This window comes from Eleutherodactylus coqui, chromosome 1 (assembly GCF_035609145.1).
Source record: "Eleutherodactylus coqui strain aEleCoq1 chromosome 1, aEleCoq1.hap1, whole genome shotgun sequence".
NCBI lineage: Eukaryota > Metazoa > Chordata > Amphibia > Anura > Eleutherodactylidae > Eleutherodactylus > Eleutherodactylus coqui.
In genome coordinates, this window is record NC_089837.1 from 52,023,935 (window position 1) to 52,050,906 (window position 26,972).

The 26,972-nt window shown below is 47.0% G+C and overlaps 1 protein-coding gene across 1 annotated transcript in view; it reads left to right on the forward strand.

Moving 5' to 3' along the window:
• Positions 1-17,797, forward strand: part of LOC136620902 (cytochrome P450 2K6-like) — a 48,070-nt gene extending 30,273 nt beyond the window's left edge. Inside the window, exons 5-9 of the mRNA XM_066595972.1 lie at positions 7,389-7,565; positions 11,292-11,427; positions 12,422-12,606; positions 14,062-14,203; positions 17,619-17,797. Of these exons, the coding sequence (XP_066452069.1) occupies positions 7,389-7,565; positions 11,292-11,427; positions 12,422-12,606; positions 14,062-14,203; positions 17,619-17,797 (819 nt within the window). The remainder of the gene's footprint in view (positions 1-7,388; positions 7,566-11,291; positions 11,428-12,421; positions 12,607-14,061; positions 14,204-17,618) is intronic.
• The last annotated feature ends 9,175 nt before the right edge of the window (positions 17,798-26,972 follow it).

Below are 26,972 nucleotides of genomic sequence, written 5' to 3' on the forward strand. Positions count from 1 at the left end.
CTTTTTTTTTTTTTTTTCAAAATCGGCTGTGCAGAGCATTGCGCCCTGCAGTAATACTACAGGGACAGAATTGTGTAGGCAGGGCCAGAAGACATATATTATTGATTGAATATAGTCAGTGGGCCTTCCCTTTAAAAAAAAAAGGGAAAAATTCTATTTGGCCTGCCTCTGACAGTCCTCAGCGTTCTGGGTACGTGTGTGGTGGGTGGAGAACGTAAAAAAATCATACGCAGCCAGCTAAGTTTAACAGCAGGCTTGCGCCAATTTATTTCCTGGCTGGGAAATCACCGCTCTGCTGCAGTTAATATAACACTGCAGTTCTGTGACACACAGCAGGGCCACAGAACACATTTGTTATTGATTGAATATAGTCAGTGGGCCTTCCCTTTAAAAAAAAAAGGGAAAAATTCTATTTGGCCTGCCTCTGACAGTCCTCAGCGTTCTGGGTACGTGTGTGGTGGGTGGAGAACGTAAAAAAATCATACGCAGCCAGCTAAGTTTAACAGCAGGCTTGCGCCAATTTATTTCCTGGCTGGGAAATCACCGCTGTGCTGCAGTTAATATAACACTGCAGTTCTGTGACACACAGCAGGGCCACAGAACACATTTGTTATTGATTGAATATAGTCAGTGGGCCTTCCCTTTAAAAAAAAAAGGGAAAAATTCTATTTGGCCTGCCTCTGACAGTCCTCAGCGTTCTGGGTACGTGTGTGGTGGGTGGAGAACGTAAAAAAATCATACGCAGCCAGCTAAGTTTAACAGCAGGCTTGCACCAATTTATTTCCTGGCTGGGAAATCACCGCTCTGCTGCAGTTAATAACACTGCAGTTCTGTGACACACAGCAGGGCCACAGAACACATTTGTTAATTGATTGAATATAGTCAGTGGGCCTTTCCTTTTAACAAAAAGGGAAAAATTCTATTTGGCCTGCAGGCTTGCGCCAAATTATTTCCTGGCTGCGAAATCACCGCTCTGCTGCAGTTAATAACACTGCACTTCTGTGACACACAGCAGGGCCACAGAACACATTTGTTATTGATTGAATATAGTCAGAAGGCCTTTCCTTTTAAAAAAAAGGGAAAAATTCTATTTGGCCTGCAGGCTTGCGCCAATTTATTTCCTGGCTGGGAAATCACTGGTAATACAGCATGCTGAGGGGTAGGGGTAGGCCTAGAGGACGTGGGCGCGGCAGAGGACGCGTAGGCCCAAGTGAGGGTGTGGGCACAGGTCGAGCTCCTGATCCAGGTGTATCGCAGCCGACTGCTGCGCGATTAGGAGAGAGGCACGTTTCTGGCGTCCCCACATTCATCGCACAATAAATGGGTCCACGCGGGAGACCTTTATTAGAAAATGAGCAGTGTGAGCAGGTCCTGTCGTGGATGGCAGAAAGTGCTTCGAGCAAGCTATCATCCACCCACAGTTCGGCGCCGTCCAGTGCTGCAAATCCGAATCCTCTGGCTGCTGCTCCTCCTTCCTCCCAGCCTCCTCACTCCACTACAATGACACATGCTCAGGAGCGGGAAGACTCCCAGGAACTGTTCTCGGGCCCCTGCTCAGATTGGGCAGCAGTGGTTCCTCTCCCACCAGAGGAGTTTATCGTCACTGATGCCCAACCATTGGAAAGTTCCCGGGGTCCGGGGGATGAGGCTGGGGACTTCCGGCAACTGTCTCAAGACCTTTCAGTGGGTGAGGAGGACGATGACGATGAGACACAGTTGTCTTGCAGTGAGGTAGTAGTAAGGGCAGTAAGTCCGAGGGAGGAGCGCACAGAGGATTCGGAGGAAAAGCAGCAGGACGATGAGGTGACTGACCCCACCTGGTGTGCAACGCCTACTCAGGACAGGTCTTCAGAGGGGGAGGCAAGGGCAGCAGCAGGGCAGGTTGCAAGAGGCAGTGCGGTGTCCAGGGGTAGAGGCAGGGCCAGACCGAATAATCCACCAACTGTTTCCCAAAGCGTACCCTCGCGCCATGCCACCCTGCAGAGGCCGAGGTGCTCTAAGGTCTGGCAGTTTTTCACAGAGACGCCTGACGACCGACGAACAGTGGTGTGCAACCTTTGTTGCGCCAAGATCAGCCGGGGAGCCACCACCAACAGCCTCACCACCACCAGCATGCGCAGACATATGATGGCCAAGCACCCCACAAGGTGGGACGAAGCCCGTTCACCGCCTCCGGTTTGCACCGCTGCCTCTCCCCCTGTGCCCCAACCTGCCACTGAGATCCAACCCCCCTCTCAGGACACAGGCACTACCGTCTCCTGGCCTGCACCCACACCCTCACCTCCGCTGTCCTCGGCCCCATCCACCAATGTCTCGCACCGCACCGTCCAGCCGTCGCTAGCGCAAGTGTTTGAGCGCAAGCGCAAGTACGCCGACACGCACCCGCACGCTCAAGCGTTAACCGTCCACATAGCCAAATTTATCAGCCTTGAGATGCTGCCGTATAGGGTTGTGGAAACGGAGTCCTTCAAAAGTATGATGGCGGCGGCGGCCCCACGCTACTCAGTTCCCAGTCGCCACTACTTTTCCCGATGTGCCATCCCAGCCCTGCACGACCACGTCTCCCGCAACATTGTACGCGCCCACACCAATGCGGTTAGTGGCAAGGTCCACTTAACAACGGACACGTGGACAAGCACAGGCGGGCAGGGCCATTACATCTCCCTGACGGCACATTGGGTGAATTTAGTGGAGGCTGGGACAGAGTCAGAGCCTGGGACCGCTCACGTCCTACCCACCCCCAGAATTGCGGGCCCCAGCTCGGTGGTGGTATGTTCGGCGGTGTATGCTTCCTCCACTAAAGCACCCTCCTCCTCCTCCTCCTCCTCAACCTCTGTCTCGCAATCTAGATGTGTCAGCAGCAGAAGGACGTCGCCAGCAGTCGGTGTCGCGCGGCGTGGTAGCACAGCGGTGGGCAAGCGTCAGCAGGCCGTGCTGAAACTACTCAGCTTAGGAGAGAAGAGGCACACAGCCCACGAACTGCTGCGGGGTCTAACAGAGCAGACCGACCGTTGGCTTGCTCCGCTGAGCCTCCAACCGGGCATGGACGTGTGTGACAACGGCCGTAACCTGGTGGCGGCTCTGCAGCTCGGAAGCCTCACGCACGTGCCATGCCTGGCCCACATCTTTAATTTGGTGGTTCAGCGCTTTCTGAAAAGCTACCCACGCTTGTCAGACCTGCTCGGAAAGGTGCGCCGGCTCTGCGCACATTTCCGCAAGTCCCACACGGACGCTACCACCCTGCGGACACTGCAACATCGGTTTAATCTGCCAGTGCACCGACTGCTGTGCGACGTGCCCACACGGTGGAACTCTACGCTCCACATGTTGGCCAGGCTCTATGAGCAGCGTAGAGCTATAGTGGAATACCAACTCCAACATGGGCGGCGCAGTGAGAGTCAGCCTCCTCAATTATTTTCAGAAGAGTGGGCCTGGTTGGCAGACATCTGCCAGGTCCTTGGAAAGTTTGAGGAGTCTACCCAGGTGGTGAGCGGCGATGCTGCAATCATTAGCGTCACCATTCCTCTGCTATGCCTCTTGAGAAGTTCCCTGCAAAGCATAAAGGCAAATGCTTTGCGCTCGGAAACGGAGGCGGGGGAAGACAGTATGTCGCTGGATAGTCAGAGCACCCTCCTGTCTATATCTCAGCGCGTTGAGGAGGAGGAGGAGGAGCATGAGGAGGATGAGGAGGAGGGGGAAGAGACAGCTTGGCCCACTGCTGACGGTACCTATGCTGCTTGCCTGTCATCCTTTCAGCGTGTATGGCCTGAGGAGGAGGAGGCGGAGGAGGAGGAGGAGGAGGAGGATCCTGAAAGTGATCTTCCTAGTGAAGACAGCCATGTGTTGCGTACAGGTACCCTGGCAGACACGGCTGACTTCATGTTAGGATGCCTTTCTCGTGATCCTCGTGTTGCATGCATTCTGGCCACTACGGATTACTGGGTGTACACACTGCTCGACCCACGGTATAAGGAGAACCTTTCCACTCTCATTCCCGAAGAGGAAAGGGGTTCGAGAGTGTTGCTATACCACAGGACCCTGGCGGACAAGCTGATGGTAAAATTCCCATCCGACAGCGCTAGTGGCAGAAGGCGCAGTTCCGAGGGCCAGGTAGCAGGGGAGGTGCGGAGATCGAGCAGCATGTTCAGCACAGGCAGTGCAACACTCTTTAAGGCCCTGGACAGCTTTATGGCTCCCCACCAAGACTGTGACACTGCTCCCCAGTCAAGGCTGAGTCGGCGGGAGCACTGTAAAAGGATGGTGAGGGAGTACGTAGCCGATCGCACGACCGTCCTCTGTGACGCCTCTGCCCCCTACAACTACTGGGTGTCGAAGCTGGACACGTGGCCTGAACTAGCGCTGTATGCCCTGGAGGTGCTTGCTTGTCCTGCGGCTAGCGTCTTGTCAGAGAGGGTGTTTAGTGCGGCTGGGGGAATCATCACAGATAAGCGTAGCGGCTTGTCAACCGACAGTGCCGACAGGCTTACACTCATCAAGATGAACAAAGCCTGGATTTCCCCAGACTTCTCTTCTCCACCAGCGGACAGCAGCGATACCTAAGCAATACGTAGGCTGCACCCGCGGATGGAAGCATCGTTCTGTATCACCATCCAAAACGGTGACATTTCTGCTTCATCAATCTGTGTATAATATTCCTCCTCCTCCTCCTGTTCCTCCTCCTGAAACCTCACGTAATCTCGCCGAACGGGCAATTTTTCTTAGGGCCACAAGGCTCACTCATATAATTTTTCCAAACAATTTTTATACGTTTCAATGCTCTTACAAGCGATGAAACTTTAACTTGAACCAATTTTTCGTTAAATTGGGCTGCCTCCAGGCCTAGTTACCACTTAAGCCACATTAACCAAAGCGATTAATGGGTTTCACCTGCCATCTTGGTTGGGCATGGCCAATTTTTTCTGAGGTACATTAGTACTGTTGCTACACCAATTTTTTTGGGCCCTCACCTACAGTGTAATCATTGTAATTTCTATGTTCTTCGCCTGCACTCATGGTACAGAAAGGTGTGTGGGGTTGGCCTACACTTTTGCTACATAAATGTAACTGGGGCCTTGTCTATACTGCAGCTACTGAAATGTGAAAGAGACTGTTATCTCCCTAAACTGCTGCAATGGGAATTGTTACTGGGGCTTGTCTTGAGTGCTACTATTACTGAAATGGAACTAAGACTGTGCTCCTCCTATACTGCTGCTTTGGAATTGTTACTGGGGCCTGTCTTGAGTGCTACTATTACTGAAATGGAACTAAGACTGCGCTCCCCCTATACTGCTGCTAGTGATATGTTAGTGGGGCCTGTCCCTAATACTACCGCTGAAATGTTAATAATTCTGGGCTCTGCCTATACCGCAGCTAATGGTATGTCACTGGGGTGTGGAAACAGAGGCTTCACAAAGACATGATGGTGGCGAGGCCATTTCCTACCAACACTGTTACTGTTAAGGTGCATATAACCACGGACACGTGGAGAGGACACATAGTGCCTCCAAAACATCCCCCTCCTCCTCCAACAATGAAAACATTCTTGGCAAATACCTTTGCATTGGTCCGTCTGGTGGCAGTCCAAGAATTTCACCTTTAACGACACAACAAGAGAGCACCACCACCATCCCCCCGCCACGGACCACTTAATCATGGCCACATTCCGAAAACCAACTACATAAAACCGCGCTACTAGGTCCGCAGTCACCACCACATTACCACCAACGAGGTTACTGTTAAGGTACATATTACCAGTCTGACTGGGGCATGCAGTATGGGCCAAAGCCCACCTGTATTGTATCTGACGTTAGCTCTGCTGAGTAGGGCACTGCAATGGGATATATTTATGTACCACCGGTGGGTTCCAGGGAGCCACCCATGCTGTAGGTGCACACGGAGTTTAACCTACATCTGTCCACTTGTAAAGCACCCCAGTCAGACTGGGGCATGCAGTGTGGGCCGAAGCCCACCTGCATTAAACACGACATTACCTCAGCTGTGTTGGGCAATGCAATGGGATATATTTATGTACCTCCGGTGGCTTCCTGGCACCCACCCATGCTGTAGGTGCACACGGAGTTTAACCTACATCTGTCCACTTGTAAAGAACCCCAGTCAGACTTGGGCATGCAGTGTGGGCCGAAGCCCACCTGCATTAACCACGACATTACCTCAGCTGTGATGGGCAATGCAATGGGATACATTTATGTACAGCGGGTGGGTTCCAGGGAGCCACCCATGCTGTGGGTGCACACGGAATTCCCATTGCGGAGTTGTACCTGCCTGTGACTATTTATAAAAAACCGCGGTCTGACTGGGGCGTGCAGACACCTTGACAGAATGAATAGTGTGTGGCACATAGGTTCCCCATTGCTATGCCCACGTGTGCAGCTCCAGATGGAGGTGGCACAGGATTGGATTTCTCATTGCTTCTGTACAGCATTGTGGACTATCGGCCCGCCCCTTTTATGGGGGGGTCGCTGCCTAGCCATGCCAACCCTCTGCAGTGTGTGCCTGCTTTGCCTCTGGCAGACACACTTATAAATAGACATTAGGGTGGTGTGGCATGAGGGCAGCTGAAGGCTGGGCAGGGACAGTTTGGTGTGTGCTGTGGACACTGGGTCGTGGGGGGGGGGGGGATTTGGCAGCATGTAACCCAGGAGACGTGGCAGCGGAGTGTCATGCAGGCAGTGATTGTGCTTTGTTGGAGGTAGTGTGGTGCTTAGCTAAGGTATGCCATGCTAATGAGGGTTTTTCAGAAGTAAAAGTTGTTGGGAGGGGGGGGGGGGCCCACTCTTGCCGCTATTGTGGCTTAATAGTGGGACCTGTGAACTTGAGATGCAGCCCAACATGTAGCCCCTCACCTGCCCTATCCGTTGCTGTGTCGTTCCCATCACTTTCTTGAATTGCCCAGATTTTTACACATGAAAACCTTAGCGAGCATCGGCGAAATACAAAAATGCTCCGGTCGCCCATTGACTTCAATGGGGTTCGTTACTCGAAACGAACCCTCAAGCATCGCGATAAATTCGTCCCGAGTAACGAGCACCCGAGCATTTTGGTGCTCGCTCATCTCTACAAATGAACAATAAAATAAAATTCAGTGCAAATGTGTCCATCACCTTTATAGGGTCTTCCTACGGCTTGGAATTGCATCAGAACCACTCTGTCCTTCCTGGTTGCTGCTAACCAAGACATGTGACTGCTGCAGCCAAATACTGGCTATAGAAGGTCACTAATGTAGGCAGTGATTGACGGCAGCAATCATATGTCCTGGTCAGCAGTAAGCAGGAAGGACAGAGTGGTTGTGAAGCAAATTTAAGTAGAAGGAATGTCCCTTTAAGCTTTTAAGTTATTTTACACCCATTAATGTATTTTTCTCCCTGCAGCTATATAATGCATTTCCATCTGTGATGCGCTGGTGTTCTAGAGTCAAGCACACAGTGCGCAGGAATGTAGATGAAATGCATGTCTTTGTTCGCAAGACCTTCACCAACCAGAGGAAAGAACTGGATGCAAATGACCAGAGGAATCTTATCGACTCTTTTCTGGTGAAGCAACAAGAGGTACTGAAACACTGATATAGCTATAGTAGAGCTGAGTTTGCAATTTAGGACAACTCTTTGTGCTGAGGTGGGCTGGAAGGCAGTGGGTAATGAGCCTCTTTGACTCAGGTCCTCCGTATTACTAAGTGGGGGGCCACAGCAGGGGTAACTACAAATTGGGCCATAGCCAGGTTCCTCTAACTAATTCAGGTCACACCAGGGGTTTAATTACTACTGTAATTGGGGCCACAGTGAGGGCCCTGGTACTTAATGGGGCTACAGCCGGGGTCTTCTAACTATTTGGAACCACAGCAGGTGTTACTATTACTAAATGGAGCCAGAGAGAGGTCCTATTACATACGTTGGGCCACAGTGGACATACTAATACTTGGTGGGGCAACAGTGGACACACCTTAACTTAGTAGGGCCACAGCTGGGCACCATTGCTTATAGAAGCTACAGCGGTGGTCCTTTTACTGATTGGGGCTACAGACATGTCTAATTACTTAGTGGGCCACAACAGAAGCGTTATTAATGGTGGGACCACAGCAGCACATTGTTAGAGAAAACAGAATTTCATTATGAGTTGTAGCAGTAAGAATGGGAGAGTGTAGAGAAGCGAGTCATGAGTGGAAGAAATCTCAGTGGACTCTGGAGAAGAGAACCAAATACTGATGACTCTAGACAGGGAGAACATCACCTGTAATCACTGCAAGTAACTGCATTGTAGTCACTATCGCTAAAGAAGTGTTGTATTTATGTCATGAGCTTGGTTCTAGGCGTGTATCTATGTTATGAACTTGGTCCTGCTGCTCTATTTATGTTAAATAGATAAACAAGTGAAGGATGGAAGAGCAATTTTGTCAGTAATTTGTGTGGATGGGGTTTGGCTGCACGTAGCCAGTCACACTGTGTGTTTCCCTCATTAGGATAGATGCACACATGCAATTTAAGGGCGCCCACCCACTGGCGTTTGCGATTTTCGTGCGTGCAAAACGGCGTTTTTTGCCGCGTTTTCGCGGCGTTTTCGCGGCTTTTCCATTAATTTCCATTGACTTTCATGGGTGCATTAGGAGAAAAATGACACATATGCAACTGACAGTTCCTATGTTAAAAAACGCAACGCAACGCAAAAAAAAACGCCAGTGGACAGGAGTACATTCAATTCTAATTGCTCTTGAGAAAAAACGCAAAACACAAAGAAAAAAAAATCGCCAGTGGGTGGGCGCCCTAAAAGTTGCACCTGTGATTCTCAGACACAACTTGCATTGGACTGAATGTATCTTTCCTACTGTGTCATGTGGTACAAGTGAGGTTATAAAAGTGTGTGCCTGAGAGCGGGAAAAGGTCTTCTGTCTTTATCTTGAGTGCTAACATAGAGCCGCATGGAAGCACTATCAGCTTCTATGTTGGTGAAGATGGAAGAGGAAGAACGACATCCAGTAGCACAAGGAGAATGGATGATATAGCAGTGAGTTCCTACGAGAGAGAGAGAGAGGGAGAGCGTATTTCCGAGTCCACTAAAACATGTACCCATTCACACTACAGACATTATTTGTCCTGTGTGGCCGTCCGCCATTAGGATCACCACACAGAGATACATGATTGTGACACCCACATGGAAAATGTACGGGGTGCATCTAGGCTAAGCCTTTTCTTCAGTAATTGTTTTCCAGAGTGTATGTGGAGTGATTCCTACCTTTTATCTCCTCCGGAATATACTTAATGTTCAGGACCAGCAACATATAGATAACGTGGACTATAGGGCCGTTTTGTGTCTGTGCTTTCCTCTCAACCTCTGAGCTTCTGCCTGTAATGTTATGCAAGTGAATTGTACCTGTAACTACCTGTTTTGCACAAGTTTATCTAAGTAACGTTTACTGGGTCTCAGCCATTCCCAAGGCCCCCAGGTACGATACACAAATCTCTGTGTTTACTACTCCATGTATAGAATAATGGTGGGGGAATGGTGGCGTCACAATGTGATATATATTCCTACAACAATTTCCCCATGTGTTACCACTCGGCAACACCGTGGCAAGGACTAGGCCTCCGGCCATACCCACGGGCTTTAGTACCATAAAGGGCCAAATAAGTCCTCTGACACATACAGTAGGTCCAGAAAGTCTTCAGACCCTTTCACTTTTCTTACATTTTGTTATGTTGGGACCTTGTGCAAATGAAAAAAAACATCAATTTTTTTCCAATCATTCTGCACTCTACAGCCCATAATGACAAAGTGAAAACAGAATGTTAGAAATCTTTATATATGTTTTTAAAATTAAAAAAAACTAAGATTTAGCATTGACATAAGTACACCCTTTGGTATGACCCCTGAAATGCAGCGCTGAGGGCCTCCCATTTCTCTTGATCATCATTGAGATGATTTTACACCTTAAATGGAGTTACATGTGGAAAATTCAGTAAATTTGACACAATTTTTCATTAAAATTAGAAAAATTGTCCCTACACTTACATAATTTCTGACATCCAAGATAAATAAAACGCTGCTTTCAAATGGTACCAACATACAGTGCACATATGTTCAAAGATATTTTTTAGTTATTTTGTGTGATACGTTTATCTGTTTTTTGTGTGATACACTTATACATTTATCTTAGGGCTCCTTTCCACTGGCGAGGTAATCGTGCGTTTTCAGTGTGACGCAAGAGTGCGAGCTCTCGCAAGAAAGTCCCACACATGTTGTTCTATGACAACCATTCCACTAGCGATGTTTAAGGGCAAGCTGTGATGCGAGGATTAAAAATCGCAGCAGGAGGATTGTTTCAGCGTTTTGCATTTTTCTGTTGCCCATACAGTGCAATGGCAAAACAGATTCTCGTTATTACAGCAAGGTTTCGGGGATATCGCCCCTTCGTCAGGCTAATAATCATTTATTAGCCTGCCGAAGGGGGTGAGATATCCCCAAAAGCTTGCTGTAATAGCATGTATTTTTGTTAGCCATTAAAAGGTATCATTTCTACAAGATTACTTGGTTTCTCTCGCTGAGAACAATCATACCCCTTAATGTAACACATTTGAGATTTGAAAAATGGGCCTGGTCAGGAAGGCCAAAAACTGAAAAGTACAAGATGTTCTACTGTTTGTATGGGCCAATATTCTTGCAGAAGGATGTTAACTAGAGATGAGCGAGTATACTCGCTAAAGGCAATTGCTCGAGCGAGCATTGCCTTTAGCGAGTACCTGCCCGCTTCAGACTGAAGGTTCGGGTGCCGGCGCGGGGGAGCGGTGAGTAGCGGCTGTCAGCAGGAGGGAGCGGGGGGGGGGGGGGAGAGAGGGAGAGAGAGATCTCTGTTCCACCCCGCAGCTTCCTGCCCGCCGCCGGCACCCCTTTTGTCTCGAGCGGGCAGGTACTCGCTAAAGGCAATGCTCGCTCGAGCAATTGCCTTTAGCGAGTATACTCGCTCATCTCTAATGTTAACACCTAATGAAATCCACACCAGGACCAATTGCTGCAGTCTGAAGGCCTAAGCAGGCCCAACGCTCTACCTGGGTTTCTAATAAAGTCGCCATTCAGTGTATATTTTCACAGCAGTCCACATTAAATAAGATCAACTGGTCACTTAGGACTATTTAGAAAACTGCCCAAAAGCACAATTCTAAGCATTTCTCCGTAGATGTCATCATGTACTATGACATAATGAGGTTCCTGCATTGGTTTATGACATAAGGACACTGCATCTCGTTATTACAGTACTAAAGCACATCTAATATTTTTTATCTTAGGAAAAACCTGAATTATACTTCAGCAATGAAAATCTAACAGCGCTTGTTACAGACCTATTTGGCGCTGGCATGGAGACAACCTCCACCACCCTGAGATGGGGTCTTCTGCTGATGATGAAATATCCAAAAGTTCAAAGTAAAAGACTGTATATACTGCATATCTGCTACATTACACAGTGTGTCATGTGACCAAAGGCCAGAATGGGGCCCTAAGCTAAATGTGATCAAAACTGATGACACCATTTTTTACTGTTTTATTCACCCATGGGTATCAACTTACTTAGGCGTGCTCTAAAAACGCACCTCTTCAGGGAGGCATATCGCATTCTCTAAACAAACCCCTCTGTACTCCGCCTGATAACATGCTCCCTGACCTACTGACTGCAATCCCTACTAGTTATCATAAACCGCTCCTGCAGTCATACTGATCCTGCCGTCACATGACTAAATGTCTGACCATTCTCTGTATATAGCATCCCTCACTGTCCACCTCCCCATACCGTGCACATCTCCAGCCATTTTATCTTCTGTATCACCCCACTATTCGTAGTATGTAAGTTCGTTGGAGCAGGACCCTCACCCCTGGTGTTCCATCAACTGATTACTATGTAACCGTGGTTCTGTGATTTTTGTACTTTTGTCTTTCTGTATTCCCCCTGTCTATGTAAGCGCTGCGGAATATGTTGGCGCTATACAAATAAGGATTATTATTATTACTTAAACGGGATGCCCAGTCTTATGTAAATAAAGCTAAAGGGTTCCACTAATCCCTTGGTTTGGATAAAATGCCGTTTAAGAAGAATTGGGAAAAGTAGCATAAGTATGTGCCCAAATGTGCATTTACTCCTAGATGTCTTTTGTATTTGTAGTAAAATCATAGGTTACCACATGATTTAGCCTTAATTTTTGCCTAGGAAAGAAAACAATCATGAGCAAATTGTGACAATGGCAAGAAGTTTGACCATTGGAAAAAATTGAGGTTGCATGATGTTCGCAGTAATGTGTAATTTTATCATGACCGTCATGTGACCAGAGATGGAGAAAAACTCTAGACTAAATGTTATCAAACTAGATGACAAAACTTTAAACTTTTTTTAATGGGTTTATAATTTTTTTTTTGTTGGCCATAGGAAAGGTCCAAAGTGAGATTGAGAAAGTTATAGGGTTGGCTGAGCCCCAAGTGATTCATCGTAAACAGATGCCGTATACTGATGCCGTCATCCATGAGATTCAGCGTTTTGGAAACATTGTTCCAACCAACCTCCCACATGCTACGACTCAAGATGTTAACTTCAGGGGATATCTTCTACCCAAAGTAAGTAAAAAGAAACATTGAGGCTTCTATAGGCTCATACCTTCTATTACTGCTCGAGATATATATGTTTCTTCATAGAAGCACATTTAATAAGATTAGGAAGTCTAGTCTGAAAACTGATTTATGGTTCCAAGCACATGCACTGAATTTCCACTTTATTATAGACACCCTTATAGTAGCACGATAGACCTTCTTTGGCTATCAGAAACATTGAAATTTATGGTGCTGTCCATCCACAGCAGAAATGATTCCCATACCATCACGTCACCAACCTGAAATATTGTCACCTCACAGGAAGGGTATCAGTACAGCGCATGTGGACCTACTGTGTCACAAAATTGACTACACTTAGGGATACATCTGGGGACAGCACCTGGTATTCAAACTTAAGCCCGCCAATTGGGATCTAGTCTTTAGTGCAGGAAACCCCAGAGTGTTACTCTAGAAGTAGTCTTGGTTATGTGGCAGCTGACACAAACTGAAACAAATTCTTAAATGTTGCTGAATCAGGCCAAGGGTCAGCGAAGGCAGAAGATGGAGTAAGCATGGTCAATAAACTAGCCAATATCAGGAGTGGAGAAGGTGGAAAGGCTGAGTGGATCAGGGATGAATCAAAACCAAGAAACAGTCAGGATATTATAGCACATTTGCACACTAGAGAAAAATTATTGCTCAGGCACCCTCTGGAAGAAAAGAGAGCTGTAAAAAGACCAAGACCTGTCAAGATTGACAAGGACTAGGAGAGCTGTGTATGTGCTGGCCATTTTAAGAGATGGCCCATGTGAAAAGTGGATGTGGTATCTGCTGTAAAAAAAAAAACAGCATGTGAGCCATGACAACCAGGGACAGGAGATGAAGAGAGCCGGAGGCCATGGTCCTAGCACATGACAAAGGGTTCATGCTGCTTGTGCAAAATTCTGACAATATTGGCATTTGAATGTGGCTATCTGCCATTATAGAACATCCATGCTAAGAACAATGAGTTCTTTTACAACCACAGGACCCTTTTTCACTGGACGTTTTTCATCAATCACACCATTCGTAGTGTAAACTCCACACCGCTGCATGAGAAAACCCTACAAGGTTGGCAGTAAAATGCTGGCCCCAGCTAGTCTAGCAGTGATGACCAGACTTTGTTGGAAGTCGCTCTGATCACTGAATTTAGTCATTCAATTGTTGATTCATACTGCAACTAAGCCACGAAAAACTTGTCACCTAATTTTATGCTGCACTTTGGGGTGATAGATCTCATTTCCAAACAGAGAAATGCTAACTGTAAAATAGCAGGGGTTGCTAATAAAGTGGCCATTCAGGGTAGAACTGCCATGAACATTTTCCTTCTGGTCTGGTTTTGAAACATATTTATTTCTTGCCTTTCTGTCAGTGATATGATAAACCTAATCAATGAAGTTAAGTTTTTGTAAATATGACTTCTGTAAATGTCCACATCTTTAGGGAACACATGTGATGCCACTGCTGACCTCCGTACTTTATGATAAGAACCATTTTGTAAAAGCCGATGAGTTTTACCCAGAACATTTTTTGGATTCCAGTGGAAATTTTGTAAGGAAAGAAGCCTTTATGCCCTTTTCAGCTGGTGAGTGGTCTTTTAAGATTTGGTCTTCTAATCTTTTGGTTGAGTAATAAGTAGAAATCAGGAAACCTCTCCAACATCAACTTCCACCAAATTAAGAGCTGTAATAATAATTCAATTAAGATAAAATTCAGTTTGCTAGTTTAACAATGCATTTCTCAATGGAGAATCCGTTTTTCTGTTACCCCCTAAGGTAAATAAAAGTACCCGAGGAGTGTCAAAGTTGGTTCCAATTACGGTGACCATGGTCCTCACTGTATACAGTGATGGCCAAAAGTTTTGAGGCAAACACAAATGTTTGTGTTCACAAAGTTTGATGCTTGGGTGTTTTTAGATCTTTAGTCAGATGACTCTATTATATTCTGAAGCTATAAGCATTTCATAAGTTTTTAAACAAATACAAATACACTAAATTTAGGCAAAGACTTCATATTTCGTGTTGTCTCTTATTTTTCAAGACTTCTGCAATTCACCCTGGCATGCTGGATATCAACTTCTGGGCCAAATCCTGACTGATGACAAACCATTCTTGCCTAATCCGTACTTGGAGTTTGTGTTTTTGTTTATCCATCTGTTTTTTGAGGATTGACCATAGGCTCTCAATGGAATTTAGATCTGGGGGGAGGTCCGTGCCATGAACCCAAAATTTCAGGGTTTTGTTCATGAAGCCACCTTGTTATCACTGTTGGCTTGTGACATGGTGCTGCATCATGCTGCAAAAACCATTGTTCATCACCAAATTGCTCATGCATTATTCATGGCAGCGTTCTTAGGCAAAATTGTTAGTGATTCCACTGCCTTGGATGAAAAGAAAACCCTCCGCAATGGCAGCAGACAAGTGTCTGTGCATCTACACCCACAGTGAGGCGAAGGCTTTAGAGGCTTGCCTGGCGTCAAGAAGAACAGCAAAGAAGTCTCTTCCCTTCAAGAACATCAAGGACAGACTGACATTCTGAAGGAAGTACAGGGATTGGACTGCAAAGGCCTGGGGAAAAAGTTATTTTCTCTGATGAAGCTCCCTTCAAACTGTTTGGCACATCTGGTAGAACGAGTGCTATGTCCTGTGTCATGCCAGCAGTAAATCTTGCTTTTCATCCAAAGGAATGGGCTTACTTTTGTCTAGCAATACTACCATAAATAAAGAATGGCATCTAAACACGCTTCAAGAACAACTTCTTCCAACCATCCAGGAGCAATTTAGTGATGGGTACCATGTCAAAAGACAAGAGTGCTAACTTAGTGGCTCGGTGAACAAAACATAAAAATTTGGGGTCCATGGCCAGGAAACTCCTCAGATCTTGATCCCATTGATAGCCTGTGATCAATCCTCAAAAAATATAAGACGGCGGGCAAACATAGTTAGTGATGAACTCCAAGCACTGCTTAGGCAAGAATAGGTTGCCATCAGTCAGGATTTGTCCCCAAAACTGATATCCAGGATGACACTGCCATACTGTAAATATTGAGTCTTGGCCTAAACTTTATGCATTTGTTGTCAATAAAAATGTAAAAACTTATGATTTTTTTTATAATTGTACTTCAGTATACTATAGAAAAATCTGACTGAAAAAGAATACTGAAGCAATAAGCTTTGTGAAAACAAAAATTGTATCAGTATCAAATGGATGAATTTATCAAGGATGACTTCAAGGCATCACCGAGAATATCAAGCTTATTGAGCAAAGAACTTTGATAATAACTTGTGCACTGATAATGAGGCATGTCTATTTTAACCAAAGGAAAAAAAGTGCCGAAAATTTCCAGTCTAGCCCAGGAGCATCTGAGGCAGGCACCTTGAGGGTACATTTGGCTCTCACATGGTGGCATCTGTGGCAGACATGCGTGGAGGTCATCTGAGGATATGTATGGGGAAATCTGTATCTAGAAATCTGATGGTTGTCTCTATGGCAAGCATACTTGGAGGCATCTGTGCATGAAGAGGATGGTTGCACCCTTTTTTTCCAATTTTGAATATTAGGAACTCTGAAAATGCTCTGATAGCATTGACTAATGGTACTAAAGCACTGGGACCGCCATTGTGTTGCGAGGGGGTGATAAGTCCTTGTTTTTGGTCACAAAGAACTGACACAGAACAATTAAATTTCATGGTTATTCTTCATAGTCCCCTCAGATATCAGTGCAGTTCTAACTGTGGGGCTGCAACTTCTTCAATCTATCCAGATAGAATTTCTTTGATTGTGCAGCAAGCCAGATGACAGCCACTTCAATTGCATCAGAAATGGTGGCAAATTTGGTATCCTTAAGGTGTTTCTTCAAATTAGAAATTAGTTACTACTCCAAGCGAGCCAGATCAGGTGAATAAGGAGGATGATCTAGCACCTTGAAGCCCAAGTCAGCCAGTTTGTTCTGCATGAGTGATTGCTGTATGGTTCCTTTGTTGGAGGAGGCAGTGTTGTACATGAAGACAAAATCTTGACTTCAATGCCTACTGCATTTATCCAGAAGGATTGTGTAATACACAGCCATGATAGCAGACTCCTTTGCCAGGTAGTCCACAAGCAATATCCCATCTTTATCCCAGAATACTCCAACCGTTACCGTAGATGACAACTTCTGCACTCTGAGCTAGTTTGGGAATGGGCAACCTCTGTGTCTTCTATTCTTTGGTCTGCTCTTTTGACTCTGGATCATGCATAAAAATCTATGTCTCATCCATTGTCACTATTCAAGACAGGAATACATTAGCATTCTGCTGAAATTACTGCAGGATTCCTCAGGAGGCTTGCATGTGGACACGCTTTTGATTTGATGACAAACAATTTAGAACACACTTCACAGTCACCATCCTCATATACAGTTGATTATGGATTATGGACTCAACTCATTCCCTGGAAATGTACAGAGCCTTGGCTATCATCTTAGCAGAAATTCCCCAGCTTTACAGAATCATGTCATGGATGACATCTATGGTTTCTAGAACAGTCACCACTAGAGAACTGCTGGAATAATCTTTCATTTTTGCTGTTGAAGTGGCCGGTTTTAAATTTGGCAACGTAATTTTCACTGCGGAGTGCAAAGGGCACTCTTTGCTCAATTTTGTTTACCATGTCACCATGAATGTCTTTGGACGACATCCCATTTACAAACGGGGAACTTTAGCAGTGCTTTGCTTTGTTTTGCAATGAAATCTGATGCCAGCTACGCCATGTTGTTTTCGAACCTGTGGAATATAAAAATTGCACAAGATAATTGAAAAATGAACTGACAAAGTATTGCAAGGATCGATCTTTCAAATAATATAACTTTCATTGATGTGAAAGCAAATGAAGATCGGAAAGCCAGGAACCTATCAGCACCCCTTTGTTAAACAACCCAGGTTGGAGGTATACAGCATATTATTATTTTTCATTTGAAAATTACCAATTTTTATTCTTGACTCAATATTTTATTATTGTAGGTAAGAGAAGTTGTGCCGGAGAGAGCTTGGCGAAAATGGAGCTCTTCATTTTCTTCACAAGACTGCTGCAGAACTTCACGTTCCAGGCTCCTGCTGGGGCTACATTAGACCTCACCCCTGCAGTGGGATTTACATGTGCACCAATGCAACATAAAATATGTGCTTTACCTCGTGCATAATAACCAATGAGTGTTACCTATGAAAATTCTAATCATTGTCTAGATAGGTTTGTGGTAAAAAAACTTTTTTAGAGGAGAAAGCCTATTGTCATGAACAAGATCCTACTATCTTATCAACTTGTATCCTGAATGATTATTCATATGCAAATCTTCTTCATCTATTTATAACCTCTTGGGATAAACTGCACATGTTGTCTCAAAGCAATGTGAAAACCCCTCAAAAAGGAGTTGGAGGAACTAGGAAAAAAAGAACCCTCATGGTTTGGTAGAATGACTTTTTACAAAATGCTAATTTTGCCAAAAAGTTTATACTTCTTCCGCACATTGTCCTACCCGATCCCCCAAAACATAATTACTAATTTCCAAAGACAGCTATTAAACTTTATATGGAATAATAAAAAGCAAAAGATTAGCTACCTCTATCCTATACCTCCACAGAAAGCAGGGTGGCCTAGGAGTTCCCAACCTCCAAGTCTACTATAACGCAACTATATTAAGCCAATCTGCCAATTGGCTAAAAGATTCGCAACTCCCATCCTGGTGTCACATAGAGAGACACAGAAATCAAAACAAAACCCTAGGCTCTCTTGTTAAAGCCTCAATTTTGGGCATCCTATACCCGGAGGCATTACCTCTTCTTCGCACGCAAAACCTTTCTCCTCTAATGTTAACCACTCTCCATTGCTGGAATCTCCTAGCATACAAATTCAAATCTGACACCAAAGGTCTTCCAGCAAACCTTCCCCTGGAGATCTTATCCTTTTTTATACAAGATCTTAACCTAAAGGAATGGCTGAGGAATGGAATTAAATCCATCTCGGACCTCCTAGATAAAGAAAGACCTCTCTCTTTCCAATCTATTAAATCTGACAAAGAGGCCTTCTCTTACATAAAAATATTCTCTTTTCTCAATAGCACTCACCTGAGGAGATGCTCTTTCCTGAAGGATTTGGAAACTCTGTTCCAAAAATGCAAAAATTCTCAAACTTCCTTAACAAGAATATTCTATGATATCACTTCGGGTAATATGAACAACACTAAAAAAAATTCACTTGCTGAACTGGGAACACGACTTAAAGAACAAATTTCATACTACACAGTGGTTGAAATCCTTTGAGAGAGCAAACAAAGCTACTTTATCTGCCAGTTTACTCCAAACCCACTATAAAGTTCTATCTAGGTGGTACTACACCCCTACACAATTAGCTAAAAACTTCCCAGGTACTAACAGAGAATGCTGGAGAAACTGCGGATTTGAGGGCTCACTTTATAATTTATTCTGGGAATGTCCCAAAATTCATAACTACTGGAGAGAAGTATTCGATGCCATCCGGTCTATCACAGGTGTGCGCCCTACCTATTCCCCTCAACTCGCCCTCCTTCTCCTGGATTGTGATCCTCTCCCAATAGAAAAAAGAACTTGGATATGCCACTTTCTTTTCTCTGCAAAGAACACCATAGCAAGAAAATGGAAGGAAACCTCCCCCCCCTGCTTTGAAGGACTTATTGTACTTGATATCAGACCATCTCTGTTATGAACAAATATATGCAAAAAATGACAATTCTCTTCACAAATTCAATTGTATATGGAAACTAGAGATGAGCGAACGTACTCGTCCGAGCTTGATACTCGTTCGAGTATTAGCGTGTTCGAGATGCTCGTTACTCGAGACGAGTACCACGCAATGTTCGATTTACTTTCACTTTCATCTCTGAGACGTTAGCGCGCTTTTCTGGCCAATAGAAAGACAGGGAAGGCATTACAACTTCCCCCTGCGACGTTCAAGCCCTATACCACCCCCCTGCAGTGAGTGGCTGGCGAGATCAGGTGTCACCCGAGTATATAAATCGGCCCCTCCTGCGGCTCACCACAGATGCATTCTGACAGAGATCAGGGACAGTGCTGCTGGTGCCGGAGCTGCTATAGGGAGAGCGTTAGGAGTTATTTTAGGCTTCAAGAACCCCAACGGTCCTTCTTAGGGCCACATCTAACCGTGTGCAGTAGTGTGGAGGCTGCTTTTTGCAGTGTTGCACAATTTTTTTTTTGTATATCGGCCGTGCAGAGCATTGCATCCTGCAGTAATTTTACATTGTCCAGGGCCAGTAGTGGTGAGGCAGGGACAGAAGACATATTTAGTGTATATAGGCAATGGGCCTTTCCAAAAACATTTGGGAAAAAAAATCTATTTGGGCTGCCTGTGACCGTCCTCAGTGTACTGGGTCTCTGCTGGGGGTAGTTGTCCTAATTCATACGCAGCCAGCTAAGTGTTACAGCAGGCTTGTGCAAAATTCTTTCCTGCCTCTGTGTTGCCTCTTACATCACCGCTGTATTCCTGTCCACAAGTGTACTGGGTCTCTGCTGGGGGTAGCTGTCCTAATTCATACGCAGCCAGCTAAGTGTTAAAGCAGGCTTGCGCAAAATTCTTTCCTGCCTCTGTGTTGCCTCTTACATCACCGCTGTATTCCTGTCCACAAGTGTACTGGGTCTCTGCTGGGGGTAGTTGTCCTAATTCATACGCAGCCAGCTAAGTGTTACAGCAGGCTTGCGCAAAATTCTTTCCTGCCTCTGTGTTGCCTCTTACATTACCGCTGTATTCCTGTCCACAAGTGTACTGGGTCTCTGCTGGGGGTAGTTGTCCTAATTCATACGCAGCCAGCTAAGTGTTACAGCAGGCTTGCGCAAAATTCTTTCCTGCCTCTGTGTTGCCTCTTACATCACCGCTGTATTCCTGTCCACGAGTATACTGGGTCTCTGCTGGGGGTAGTTGTCCTAATTTATACGCAGCCAGCTAAGTGTTACAGCAGGCTTGCGCAAAATTCTTTCCTGCCTCTGCTGTGCGTTCCATAAGCGAAGACAGCCTCCAACCACAGGCCAATAAGCGGCACATTTAATTACAGCGTTCTGTTTCTGCACTACTGGTAATACAGCATGCTGAGGGGTAGGGGTAGGCCTAGAGGACGTGGATGCGGGCGAGGACGCTGAGGCCCAAGTCAGGGTGTGGGCACAGGCCGAGCCAGTGCGGTGGCCAGGGGTAGAGGCAGGGCCAGACCGAATAATCCACCAACTGTTTCCCAAAGCGCCCCCTCGCACCATGCCACCCTACAGAGGCCAAGGTGCTCTAAGGTTTGGCAGTTTTTCACAGAGACGCCTGACAACCGACGAACAGTGGTGTGCAACCTTTGTCGCGCCAAGATCAGCTGGGGAGCCACCACCACCAGCATGCGCAGGCATATGATGGCCAAGCACCCCACAAGGTCGAACGAAAGCCGTTCACCGCCTCCGGTTTGCACCACTGCCTCTCCCCCTGTGCCCCAACCTGCCACTGAGATCCAACCCCCCTCTCAGGACACAGGCACGAGTGCCTACCGGCCTGCACCCACACCCTCACCTCCGCTGTCCTCGGCCCCATCCAGCAATGTCTCTCAGCGCAGTGTCCAGACATCGCTAGCGCAACTGTTTGAGCGCAAGCGCAAGTACGCCGCCACGCACCAGCATGCTCAAGCGTTAAACGTGCACATAGCCAAATTGATCAGCCTGGAGATGCTGCCGTATAGGCTTGTGGAAACGGAGGCTTTCAAAAGCATGATGGCGGCGGCGGCCCCGCGCTACTCGGTTCCCAGTCGCCACTACTTTTCCCGATGTGCCGTCCCAGCCCTGCACGACCACGTCTCCCGCAACATTGTACGCGCCCTCACCAACGCAGATACTGCCAAGGTCCACTTAACAACGGACACGTGGACAAGCACAGGCGGGCAGGGCCACTATATCTCCCTGACGGCACATTGGGTCAATTTAGTGGAGGCTGGGACAGAGTCAGAGCCTGGGACCGCTCACGTCCTACCCACCCCCAGAATTGTGGGCCCCAGCTCGGTGCTGGTATCTGCGGCGGTGTATGCTTCCTCCACTAAACCACCCTCCTCCTCCTCCTCCAACGCAACCTCTGTCTCGCAATCAAGATGTGTCAGCAGCAGCAGCACGTCGCCAGCAGTCGGTGTCGCGCGGCGTGGCAGCACAGCAGTGGGCAAGCGTCAGCAGGCCGTGCTGAAACTACTCAGCTTAGGAGAGAAGAGGCACATGGCCCACAAACTGCTGCAGGGTCTGACAGAGCAGACCGACCGCTGGCTTTCGCCGCTGAGCCTCCAACCGGGCATGGTCGTGTGTGACAACGGCCGTAACCTGGTGGCGGCTCTGCAGCTCGGCAGCCTCACGCACGTGCCATGCCTGGCCCATTTCTTTAATTTGGTGGTTCAGCGCTTTCTGAAAAGCTACCCACACTTTTCATACCTGCTCGGAAAGGTGCGCCGGGTCCGCAAGTCCAAGACGGACGCTGCCACCCTGCGGGCCCTGCAACATCGGTTTAATCTGCCAGTGCACCGACTGCTGTGCGACGTGCCCACACAGTGGAACTCGACGCTCCACATGTTGGTCAGACTCTATGAGCAGCGTAGAGCTATAGTGGAATACCAACTCCAACATGGGCGGCGTAGTGGGAGTCAGCCTCCTCAATTCTTTACAGAAGAGTGGGCCTGGTTGGCAGCCATCTGCCAGGTCCTTGGAAACTTTGAGGAGTCTACCCAGATGGTGAGCGGGGATGCTGCAATCATTAGCGTCACCATTCCTCTGCTATGCCTCTTGAGAAGTTCCCTGCAAAGCATAAAGGCAGCTGCTTTGCGCTTGGAAACGGAGGCGGGGGAAGACAGTATGTCGCTGGATAGTCAGAGCACCCTCATGTCTATATCTCAGCGCGTTGAGGAGGAGGGGGAGGAGCATGAGGAGGAGGGGTAAGAGACAGCTTGGCCCACTGCTGAGTGTACCCATGCTGCTTGCCTGTCATCCTTGCAGCGTGTATGACCGGAGGAGGAGGATCCTGAAAGTGATCTTCCTAGTGAGGACAGCCATGTGTTGCATACAGGTACCCTGGCACACATGGCTGATTTCATGTTAGGATGCCTTTCTCGAGACCCTCGCGTTACACGCATTCTGGCCACTACGGATTACTGGGTGTACACACTGCTCGACCCACGGTATAAGGAGAACCTTTCCACTCTCATACCCGAAGATGAAAGGGGTTCGAGAGTGATGCTATACCACAGGACCCTGGCGGACAAACTGATGGTAACATTCCCATCCGACAGCGCTAGTGGGAGAAGGTGCAGTTCCGAGGGCCAGGTAGCAGGGGAGGCGCAGAGATCAGGCAGCATGTACAGCGCAGGCAGGGGAACATTCTCCAAGGCCTTTGCCAGCTATATGGCTCCCCAGCAAGACTGTGTCACCGCTCCCCAGTCAAGGCTGAGTTGGACCGTCCTCGGTGACGCCTCTGCCCCCTACAACTACTGGGTGTCGAAGCTGGACACGTGGCCTGAACTCACGCTGTATGCCCTGGAGGTGCTTGCTTGTCCTGCGGCTAGCGTCTTGTCAGAGACGGTGTTTAGTGCGGCTGGGGGAATCATCACGGATAAGCGTACCCGCCTGTCAACCGACAGTGCCGACAGGCTTACACTCATCAAGATGAACAAAGCCTGGATTTCCCCAGACTTCTCTTCTCCACCAGCGGACAGCAGCGATACCTAAGCAATACGTAGGCTGCACCCGCGGATGGAAGCATCGTACTCTATCCCCTTCAAAAACGGGGACCTTTTTGATTCATCAATCTGTGTATAATATTCCTCCTCCTCCTCCTGCTCCTCCTCTTGAAACCTGACGTAATCACGCCGAACGGGCAATTTTACTTAGGCCCACAAGGCTCAGTCATATAATTTTTGTAAACAATTTTTATACGTTTCAATGCTCATTAAAGCGTTGAAACTTTCACCTGAACCAATTTTTTTTTTTAACTGGGCTGCCTCCAGGCCTAGTTACCAATTAAGCCACATTAACCAAAGCGATTTAATGGGTTTCACCTGCCCTCTTGGTTGGGGCCCTCACCTACAGTGTAATCCAATTAATTTTTTGCCCACCTGCATTAAAGCTGACATTACATCAGCTGTGATGGGCAATGCAATGGGATATATTTATGTACCGCCGGTGGCTTCCTGGCACCCACCCATGCTGTGGGTCCACAGGGAGTTGTAACTGCATGTGTCCACTTCTAAAGAACCCCAGTATGACTGGGGCATGCAGTGTGGGCCGAAGCCCACCTGCATTTAATCGGACGTTACCTCAGCTGTGATGGGCACTGCAATGGGATACATTTATGTACAGCCGGTGGGTTCCAGGGAGCCACCCATGCTGTGGGTGCACACGGAATTCCCATTGCAGAGTTGTACCTGCCTGTGACTATTTATAAAAAACCGCAGTCTGACTGGGGCATGCAGACACCTTGACAGAATGAATAGTGTGTGGCACATAGGTTCCCCATTGCTATGCCCACGTGTGCAGCTCCTGATGGCGGTGGCACACGATTATATTTCTCATTGCTTCTGTACAGCATTGTGGGCTATCGTCCTGCCCCTTTTAAAGAGGGTCGCTGCCTAGCCATGCCAACCCTCTGCAGTGTGTGCCTGCGGTTCCTCCTCATGGCAGACGCACTTATAAATAGACATGAGGGTGGTGTGGCATGAGTGCAGCTGAAGGCTGCGCAGGGACACTTTGGTGTGCGCTGTGGACACTGGGTCGTGCGTGGGGGTTGGGCAGCATGTAACCCAGAAGAAGTGGCAGCGGAGTGTCATGCAGGCAGTGATTGTACTTTGTTGGAGGCAGTGTGGTGCTTAGCTAAGGTATGCATTGCTAATGAGGGCTTTTCAGAAGTAAAAGTTGTTGGGAGGTGGGGAGCCCACTCTTGCCTCTATTGTGGCTTAATAGTGGGACCTGGAAACTTGAGATGCAGCCCAACATGTAGCCCCTCGCCTGCCCTATCCGTTGCTGTGTCGTTCCCATCACTTTCTTGAATTGCCCAGATTTTCACAAACGAAAACCTTAGCGAGCATCGGCGATATACAAAAATGCTTGGGTCGCCCATTGACTTCAATGGGGTTCGTTACTCGAAACGAACCCTCGAGCATCGCGATAATTTCGTCCCGAGTAACGAGCACTCGAGCATTTTGGTGCTCGCTCATCTCTATTGGAAACCTTGGCAGCAATTTGCGTTAAAATGATTGTGTTAAATTCTATTGCATTCATACAACTTAAATTCTTATTTTGTTATCACTGTTAACAATATTATTAACCCTTTTACGAAGACGCTAAAAATATTACCAAATAGTCATTATTTAAGTACTAGCAATCCACTGTATGACAATTTTAGATTTGTCCCCATTGGACTATGCTCAAATACTGTTTATCATATTCTGCAAATGTAAATCGCGTTTTCATGTATTCTTATAAAATTACCAATAAAAAATATTTGAAAAAAAACAAAAAAAAACAATGTGAAAACAATGTACACATCCTAGTTATTCAGCTGGCGAAGTAATGAAGTAGTGCTTGCATGAACCTAGAAGAAATCATGCATTCCAAGGGAATGCCCTCTAAACCATCATACTTCAACCCAATGTCATCCATGCTAATATCTCACAAGACAATGTCCTCCAACTCAACATACACCAGTTGACTAATCCAGAGAGGAACATGACAAGGACAATCTAAGGGTCATTATATTATGAAGGACTCGATTTATAATCAACAGGTAGAGATGAGCGAGCACACTCGTCCGAGCTTGATGCTCATTCGAGTATTAGGCTACTCAAGATGCTCGGTACTCGAGTCGAGCACCACGCGGTACTCGAGTCAATTTCATTTCCCCTCCCCGCCTGTTTAGCGCCATTTTTTGCCACTAAACATGCAGGGAAGGCATTACCACTTGGTCAGGTGACCGCCGAGTACTTTAAGGGGTTGTCCCGTGAAATCAAGTGGGGTTATACACTTCTGTATGGCCATATTAATGCACTTTGTAATATACATCGTGCATTAAATATGAGCCATACAGAAGTTATACACTTACCCACTCCATTGCTGGCGTCCCCGTCTCCATGGCTCTGACTAATTTCTGCATCTTCTGGCTTCTTTAGATGCGCTTGCGCTGTCCGGTCTTCTGCTCTGTTGAATGGGACCGCTCCGGCGTGCTCGCGCCGGAGAGCTGGTCTTCTCCGCGTCATCGTAGCTCCGCCTCCGTCACGTGGTGCCGATCAGCCAATAAGGTGGCTGTAATCGGCAGTGGAACGCAAGACATCCACGGTGCACCATGGGAGAAAACCGCGGTGCATCATTGGGAAAGGACCGGTGGCCATCTTTAAAAGAAGAAAAGTAGAAACTGCCCGAACGGGGATGCAGGTAAGCGATTTTTTTTTTTTTTTAAATAACAAAGGGATTGTTTTTAACAGGGCACAATGTGGGGGTATGTAGAAAAAAAAATTTTGATTTCGCGCGGGACAACCCCTTTAAACTGGGGCCGCCCGGGGCTTGCCTCAAACGCATGCTGGCAGAGGTTAGGGGAAGAGCTGCTGCTGATATAGGGAAAGTGTTAGAGTAGGATCCTGTCTTTAAGAACCCAACAGTCCTTCTTAGGGCTGCTCCTCATTATGTGCATTACTTTTTTGGCTGGCTGGGAGCAGCAGTGCACCAATTTTTTTTTCAAGCATCTAGGCCTATGCAGAGCATTTCACATCTACCAGTCTCTGTGTGAGGTGAATTAGCCATAGTTTTCATCACTAAACAGTCGGTTAATTGTTGGCTGGGCCAGTGCAGAGTATATCACATCTGCCAGTCGCTGTGTGTGGTGAACTAGGCTAAATTCTCCACACTAAACAGTCTGTTAATTTTTCCTGGGGCTCTGCAGAGTATCTCCCATCCGCCAATCGCTGTGTGTGGTGAACTAGCTTAAATTCTCCACGCTAAACAGTCCGTTAATTTTTCCTGGGGCTCTGTGCACAGCATCTTACATCTACTATTGTCTGTGTGCGGTGAATTAGCCCCAGTTCTCAGCACCATACAGTGGGTTAATTTTTTCTGCCGCTCCATACAGCCTCTCTTATCTACAAGTTCCTGTGGGTGATAAATTACCCATAGGTATCAGCGCCAGACAGCGGTTTGATTTTGATTTTTTTCTGTCACAGCATAGAGCCTCCAGTACCTACAAGTCTCTGTGTGTGCGGTGAATTAGCCCCAGTTCCCAGCACAATACAGTGGGTTAATTTATTTGGACCCTGCTCTATTCTTTATCCGACATGAAGAGTAGGG